The 8,784-nt window shown below is 34.6% G+C and overlaps 1 protein-coding gene across 1 annotated transcript; it reads right to left on the bottom strand.

The window, feature by feature from the left end:
• Window positions 1-418: 418 nt before the first annotated feature.
• On the bottom strand, window positions 419-4,830 carry LOC120281840. Its single transcript, XM_039288534.1, has 5 exons — window positions 4,041-4,830; window positions 2,668-2,726; window positions 2,356-2,484; window positions 1,775-1,910; window positions 419-1,033 (listed from the first exon to the last, which is right to left on the bottom strand). Exons 1-5 carry the CDS (start codon window positions 4,737-4,739, stop codon window positions 683-685), a joined length of 1,374 nt encoding a protein of 457 aa, XP_039144468.1. The 5' UTR covers window positions 4,740-4,830; the 3' UTR covers window positions 419-682.
• Window positions 4,831-8,784: the final 3,954 nt, after the last annotated feature.

The following is an 8,784-nucleotide window of genomic DNA, read 5'->3' as shown; positions in this document are numbered from 1 at the left end:
ATTGATGCGAAGAAAGTGCACCTTTTTTTAAAGAAATCCCCAAAAGTATTTAAAAACAAAAAATATATATTAAAATAATTATAATTCAATTATTCTAGTAAAAATTACATATTATAGCAGTTGATTATTCTGCATGGTTGTCAACTACTTTTGAAGTGATAATCCCATGAACTCAGTTCCGTGAAATTTAAGATGGAACCGAGATGTGAGTAAACAAACTCCACACGATTTAGATGTGAGTAAACAAGCTCCACACGATTTCATGTGGTTCAAAAACCAAACCGAAACCATTTTGGGATTTCAGTGACCAAAATTATGATTTGGGCATGGCTCAAAGTACCATTGAGGATTTTCACCTGTTAATAAAGCAGTATTTCTGTACTGAATAAATCATCAATCCATCTCATTATTTGACAGCCATTTCAAATAAGTTGAGAGATTTTACAATAACAAAATTTTCAACAAATTTTGAGGGGTACTGATACAGAAATAGCCAATTAGGCAAAACAATGATATACATTCTTCTAGATTAAATTTCCTCTTCCCAGAAATTCATAAGATTTGATTTTTTATTTTTCTATTTTTTACACACATATTATATTATACACACAATGGGCACACATATGGACTTATATCTAAATGAAAAGAAAGCCGAAAGGAAAAGGACACTCACAATGGAAATTTACTGCACAGGTATATTTCTCTTCAGAACAAGGTTACCAGATTCATTTCTGTCAAACAGCTTCTCTACCAATTCATCCCAGTTAGTTTTCCCAGAGGAATTCAAATTGTTACTTGAAGATTCCTCAATTTTGATCTCAACTGGTGTATCATCACTGGAATCCTCAATTATGATCTTGACTGGTGTATCATCACTACTGCCTTTTGCCGTCTTGCTTATTGGTGGTTCCGCATTTGGCACATTCAAGCTGACTATTCTTTCAAGTGCATCCTTATGTTCTTTCTCAAGAGTCTGTTTTCTCTCCATTTTTTGGGATGGTGGTGAAGTTAAGTCAACATTTTCATCCATTAACTAAAAGGAGAATAAAAAAGATCACCAGCTGCAAACATCATACATAAGAAAAACCAAGAATTGTAAAGTGCTTGTAAAGTGAAGTTGAATCATGAGTGGTTGAAATTATCAGCCAAATATATCAGAAACACAGAAATCAGGTTATAGTTTATAGAAATGAATGACGGAGGTAGCATTCATGTAGGAAACAAGATATGCATACTCCAACACATGCCATCTCAGGGAAAGTTTAATCATATGACATTAGCATAGATACGTTGTGCCTCTGTAGGTAATGTGCGGTTTGCTACTTGCTATGTGTGTGTTTTGCTTATAACGTCTTCATGGCATTGTCATAGAAAATTACAGGAGAGTGGTTCAATTTGCTACTCAGACTTAATCACACAAATTTGACACCAGTCCATAATATATGCATATACTACTTTTACACAGCGGGTGTGACTTTTCTATATGAAAGGGACTGAAACCAGTACCTATGTATCCACTTTCACATTCAATGTCGATAGAAAAAAGTCATCCAGCCCCCAAACAAGATGCCACAGACAAAATGTCAACTATGATGTGTAAGAAATAAGTGGTTGGCTTCCAAAAGCCTAAGTATTATGGTAAACTCTTGAGAAATATTTGTGCATTACTCCTATTCAAGTGGTGTAATACGTATGATGACAGTACGAGAAAAACAAACATGAAACCATGATCCATAACCAAAAAGAGCAAATTTGTGGAAAAGCATTAACTCACATCTAAAGCCTTTTGTGCTTCACGTTCTATCCAAACAATTCCATGATCAGATGTAGCATTACAAGACAGAACAACATGTTCAAATCGTCCTTCAACTGGAATGGCAGTTCTAACCTCAGGAGGAAATCTCCCACATCTAGAAAAACCATGTCAGTCAGGTTAAAGAAATACATCTGGCAATCAAATGTAGAAATGCTACACTTCATAGCAGATCTCCACATTAATGGTACAAGCAACATTTCACATTGTGGTCATCGTCCGGGTTTTGAGCAGTGATTAGGAAACTTAGCAAATCATGGCAGTCAGTATTATGAGAAGAGTCATAATGAAAAATAAACAAAATAGCCATCTTAAACACATTGCTAATAATATTATCAGTTTGTATTCAATTCAGGAAAAAGACTGAATTATTAGTTGTTAGTTACCAATGTACTTGGCTAAAAAATTATCTAGGTTGAACAAAGAAAGTTATTTAGGCAATGAATACAATAGAGAAAGCTAAGAACTTATGTTGATAACCAAAATACTTGAGACAAGCGTGCAGTCTTCAATACATAGATAATATGGGAAGGCAGAAATACCTGCAAAATTTTCTCTCAACAATATGATACATGCGACCAGGAGCATAAAGTCTTCTTGGATCTTTCAGCTTTTTACTTTCCGGAATAAAGGTATCTCTCATGCAAACCAAAAATAATAGGCAGGGCAAACTGTCCAAAGCAGTAAGACCTGGTTTAAAAATGATTATACTTCACATTCCTGTCCTTAAAAATGTGAAAATTATGATAGTCTAGAAGCAAATATGGCAAAATTGATTGCTTCCAAACATTTGTGATAAACAAGAAAAGTGTGAATTCTGTTGATATTTCATGAGAATCATCATGCAAGCTCACCAAAAGATTGATCCGAAGATATTCTCCAAAGGTGTTGGAGTTCTTGGCAAAAAATCATCCTGAAAAGAGTTGTAACTTGATGTCAAGAGCAATATATGAAGTGAGAAGCATAACATAGAAATTTCACTGTATTTATCACAGAAGGAGAAATGCTTTAGAACATTCTACAGAGGAAAAAAACCAGAGGAACTAAGGGAAATTTTAAACATATCTTTTCTCATATAAATGAAGCATTTGGGAAAGCAGTAAATGTACTTTTACAAAAAGTCCCTAATTTCACATGTCTGTGACTGATGAGAACAGAAGAAACCTACGCAGGTTACAAGAACAGAGATTTTACCACTTGTTAAATTAATCAACAAGTTTAATCACTAGCAACCAAGATAATCACCAGTGAGAAGAGATATCATATCCTGAAAGCTCAAATGGACCATAGATGAAAAAATGTTGTTTGAGAATGTACAGCCCTAGACATGCACATTAGTAAAGGATGAAAGTGATGTACACTCAAATGGATGCCCACTGAAGTACATACCACGATGAATAAAACTCAAAGACACCAAAGGCAGATGCCTAGCCACCCTTGGTTGCTGGTTGATAAATCACTAGGAGGATAAAGGTGTCGGCATAAAAGGGATGTTTTCTGAAAATTCATTAGAGGGGAAAATTTTTATTTGGAATTGACAAACTTTGACCTAATAAATAGTAACCATATCAGAATCTTAAAATTAATAATTTACTTTTCTGATTAATGATAAGTATTTATTAATATTAATAATTTTTTAAAATCTCTCAAGGCAAACTAACCTCCTAAAGAAAATTAGAATTTCAGAATAACAAGATCCCAACTTCCATCAATCACAACATTCTCCTTCCCTGACCTGGTGGTTAATGATTACCAGGCCGCAACAATGGACAAACTCAAGATGCAAATAGAAGCATCAAAAATACCAACTGGTTTCTGTTTCGGTTACCTTGAAACCATTGCCAGCTATATGATTAGCTTATTGAAGCATGACGAAAAACATTAATCAGTGATAAATGAAACCATTTTGATGTGCTATCCTGTTGTGAAATACCCCATTCAATCAGAATTTGTGGTAATTCTCAGGAAGAAACTTCAATGACAACAATCTAAATTTTCCTAGTTACTTCATCTTCTCTTCAACTGAACAAACTACAGGGGGGAAAAATATCATCGTTTTGATTAGCTATTCTCTTGCCAAATAAGATTTCAAACAGCATTTATACCATTTCTCAAGAAAATAACTTAACCAACAGCAATTCAATTAACCTAGATACTCAAATCTGCTCAGAACCAAAAACAGAACATCAAATAAGCATATATCATCAAGAAAAACCAAAAAAAGTACCTGAAGGATAACAGAATGAATAACATCAGCGTACTTAACAGCAAGATTAAGCGACATACACCTAGCCGGCGCAATAGCATAGCACCGGACCTGGCTTCTCGGGATACCACCAAGCCTATCGCGATGATTGACGATGATAACAGTCATCAGCGCAGCAATCCCCGAGCCAAGCGAGTGGCCGGCAATGACGAGGCGGTAATCAGGGCCTCGCTGGAGCCAAAGCTCGCGGAGTGTGTCAGCCTCTTGATTGAGCAACCAGGTGGCGGCCTTGAGGAGGCCATGGTGGACGTATCCACCATCGAACATCTGCATACCGAGGCGGTTATCGAGGAGGACCTTATAGTCACTCTCCGCAGTGAGATTGAGGCCACGGATAGCGAGGATGATCTCACGGTGCTCGGTATCGGTGTAGATGAGGTAAGGGGGGCACTGGCCTTGGGTATCGGCGTAGGTGGTGTGCTTGGAGATGAGTTTGGGATCCATGCGGTAGCCGCCGTCGGGGGGGAAGCGGGGGTGGGCGATGTCGTCCTCGTAGACGGCGAGAATGGCGCGGCAGATGCGGGGGACAGGGGCGAACTCGGAGGGGTCGGCGAGGGGCCAGGACTCGCTGTCGTAGGAGCCGATGTAGGTGAGACGCTTCCAGGCCCAGCGGCTACAGCCGAGGCAGACGACGCACTCCATGCCGCAAGCGATGGACATGGCTCCGGCTCCGGCGGTGGCGGCGCCGGCGAGGAGGCGTAGGAGAGGAGGAGAGGGGAAGGAGCAGGAAGGAAGGAGACGGAAAACAAGGTTCTTTAGGCTTCTTTGGAGGGAAGCGAAGGTGCTAGCTTCCTTTTTTTGTATTATTAATTAATTAATTTAAAATTCTGGCCGCTTTTTCATTGGACCACTAGTTTTATTTAAATATTACAAGGATGTATATATAGGCTTTTTTTTATTTAAAATATTACAAAAAATATATATATTTACTAAATTACGCATGTTTGGGATTATTTACCAAAATACGCACGTTGGTGGAAAACGGTAAACATTTTCCTGTTTTCAGTTTTTTTTATTTTTTTTTATTTTAAAATATAGAAAACAGGAGAGTTTCTCCTGTTTTCATTTTTTTTTAATTAAAAAATTATGAAAATGGGAGAAACTCTCCCGTTTTCCATTTTTTAAAATTTTTTTTTTTAAAAAAAAATGAAAACGGGAGAGTGACTCCCGTTTTCGATTTTTTTTTTAAATTTTAAAACTCTAGTGCTGGCTGTTAGGTTTTAAATATGATTAATTTTTTAATTAAAAAATAATTGTTGATATATATATTGACCTTTTATTTAAAAAAAAACTATGAATTTCGAAAAATATTAGAAATGAAACGGTCAAAGTTGCACCGGTAATTAATTAATACAAAATAAGATGGTTAAATATACAACGGTAAGTAGTTAGTACAAAGTAGGACGGTCAAACCTGCACTCGGGTCGATGACTTAGCACAAAGTAGGATCGTGAAACCCTGCACGGTCAGAATGGTGGTATAAAAGTAGTTTGGTCAAACTTGTATCGGTAATTAATTAGGGACAAAGTAGGACGGTCAAACCTGCACATGTCAGTGATTAGCACAAAGTACGTCGGTCAAACTTCCACAGGTCAGTAAGTTGGTCAAACCTACACCGATCAGTAATTAGCACAAAGTAGGGACGATCAAACTCGCAGTCGGCCAAGACAAAAGTACGTCGGTCAAACCTGTACCACTCAGTAATTGGGACAAAGCACGACAGTCAAACTCGCACGGTCACGCAAGATGGCACGGCCAGAACCCTGCACCACTCAATGATTGGGACAAAGCAGGACAGTCAAACCTGCACTACTTAGCACGAAGTACACCGGTCAAACCTGCACCACTCAGTGATTGGGACAAAGCAGATGCGTCAAACTTGCACCGGGCCAAGACGGGCACGTCGGCCAAACCTCGCACCACTCAGCTGATTGGGACAAAGCGGGAGACGATCGAAACTCCGCACTCGGGCCAAGACGGCACGCCGGGTCAAACCCTGCATCGAGTACCGGGGACGGTCAAACCTCACGCGGGTGGGACCACTCCGAGCAACTCTGCACAGACAGCACTTCCTAAGCCGGAAGTCTGACCGATGACTTCGTGGCCGTTAATCGGTAAGCCAAGTAATAGTGCCACATCTTCCAACGTGATTGTTGTCTCACCGCATTTAAGGTGGAATGTGTGTGTTTCGATCCGCCATCTCTCCACTAATGCGCTCACAAGAGCGGCATCAATTCGAAATTAAGAATTTGAGCAGCATGATAGAACCCGAACTCTCTTAAAAAGGCCTATGATTTGTGGAGGAGGCTCTGCGATAGACACATGTCTACACCGAGAACCCGATCAGTCAGAAAGTTATATATTAATCAATTTCATATTAAATGGAAAAAAATAAAAATAGGTTGACTTGAAAAAAATATAAGACACGAAAAAAATCATAAATCCGAACATATGCCATCGAAAAATTAAATATGATTGAAGAGTAAACCATAAACATTGGTGTGCTAATAATATACTAGTTTATCTAAATAAACATGCTTCAGCCATAATATAACAATCATTAATATAATAAAAAATTAACCTAATAATATACTAGGTTATCTAAAATAATGACTTAATACAATTATTGATAAAAAAAAGCCTAATAATATATTAGGTTATCTAAATAAACATGCTTCAAGGTTAATATAACAATTATTAATACAATAATTAATTATGACATATTAAAATTATTCATAAAACCTAATGACATAATACAATTATTAATAATAAACAAAATTACCTAAAAATATAGTGGGTTATCTAATTAAACATGATTGGGGTGCTAATAATATAATTATTAATACGATTAATAATTATGATATAATACAATTATTAATAAAAAATAATGACTTAATACAATTATTAATAAAAAATAACCAAATAATATACTAGGTTATCTAAATAAACATTCTTCGAGGTTAATATAACAATCATTAATACAATAATTAATTATGGCATAATAAAATTATTCATAAAACCTAATGACATAATACGATTATTAATAATAAAAAAATTACCGTATAAATATAGTGGGTTATCTAATTAAACATGATTGAGGTGCTAATAAGATAATTATTAATACGATTAATAATTATGATATAATACAATCATTAATATAAAATAATGATTTAATACAAGTATTAATAAAAATTAACCAAATAATATACTAGGTTATCTAAGTAAACATGCTTCGAGGTTAACAATTATTAATACAATAATTAATTATGACATAATACAATTATTAATAAAAAAATTATCCCCGAAAAATATAGTGTGTTATCTAATTAAACATGCTTCGTCAGCTAATAAGATAATTATTAATACGATTAATAATTATGACATAAAAAAAGTTATTATGTGAAACTAATGTCTTAATATAATTATTAATAAATAATTAATTTCAAAGTTATCTAATAATACAAAAATATTACCTTTTTCCGACAAAAATGGATAAAATGTGATCACTCTGTAATCTTAAGAATGCCATAAAAAAATTATCAACGTAAATCCCTGACACTGTAAATAAAAAACACCCGCACAATTAGAACTTGAAGAGAAAATAAGAATAGAGGGGGAGACAATATGAAGTGGGAAGTGGGAAGTGGGAAGTGGGTATTATATAAAAAAATAATAATAAAATAATTCAACGGATATATTTATATCCGTTACTAAAAGCTAATATAGTTGGTGGTGTTGTTTTTGCTTTTCAATAAAAGCATTTGTGAAAATGCTAAGGAATGAGAATCTTTAACAAATTAACACCAACCAGGACAAGGAATTCTGAGGCTTTTTAAAAAAAAATAAAATAAAAAACGAAAACGGGAGTTACTCTCCCGTTTTCTTTTTTTTTTATTAAAAAAATTTTAAAAAAATTTGAAAACGGGAGAGTTTCTCCCGTTTTCATAATTTTTTAATTAAAAAAAATGAAAACGGGAGAAACTCTCCCGTTTTCTATATTTTAAAATAATAAAAAATAAAAAAAAGCTGAAAACGGGAAAGATTTACCGTTTTCCACCAACTTGCGTATTTTGGTAAATAATCCCAAACATGCGTAATTTAGTAAATATATATATATATTGTAATATTTTTAAAAAAAAGCCGTATATATATATATATATATATTAGGTAGAATTAAAATATCTGACAGAATATGCCTATCAATTGAAATGTAATGATGTAGGTATAATTACGGTAATAGATTTTTGAGCTCTCTAATTTATGATTTTAAAAATTTTAAAATTACACACATGTATTTTTTCAACATTTTTATAAATATTTGAAAATTAATATTTATATCATGGAAAATGAGTTAAATTTTTTTCCTATTCTTCTTGCATCAATTGAAATGTAATGATGTAGTATAATTATGGTAATAGATTTTTGAGCTCTCTAATTTATGATTTTAAAAATTTTAAAATTACACACATGTATTTTTTCAACATTTTTATAAATATTTGAAAATTAATATTTATATCATGGAAAATGAGTTAAATTTTTTTCCTATTCTTCTTGCATTGGATTTTATGCATCATAAGTAGAGGTGGGCACGGGCCGATTAACCGGGCCCGACCCGCCGGGTCCGGTTCAGTGAAAACCGGACCCGGAACCGGCCCGTGCTGTAGTAAATAATACTATATTATTAAATTACAATATTTTATTTACA

The sequence above is a fragment of the Dioscorea cayenensis genome, chromosome 18 (assembly GCF_009730915.1).
Source record: "Dioscorea cayenensis subsp. rotundata cultivar TDr96_F1 chromosome 18, TDr96_F1_v2_PseudoChromosome.rev07_lg8_w22 25.fasta, whole genome shotgun sequence".
Classification (NCBI taxonomy): Eukaryota; Viridiplantae; Streptophyta; class Magnoliopsida; order Dioscoreales; family Dioscoreaceae; genus Dioscorea; species Dioscorea cayenensis.
Note: the sequence above shows the minus strand (reverse complement) of the source record. Positions and strands in the feature narration are given on the sequence as shown.

Bases quoted from the DNA above. Each gene is read 5' to 3' on its own strand.
- LOC120281840 (XM_039288534.1), bottom strand. From the start codon at position 4,739: ATGTCCATCGCTTGCGGCATGGAGTGCGTCGTCTGCCTCGGCTGTAGC. The intron at 2,485-2,667 runs GTGAGCTTGCAT...TGCTTTGGACAG, and splicing joins ATCTTCGGATCAATCTTTTG to TTTGCCCTGCCTATTATTTT. The intron at 1,034-1,774 runs GTGAGTTAATGC...TTCTCCTTTTAG, and splicing joins AAGCACAAAAGGCTTTAGAT to TTAATGGATGAAAATGTTGA.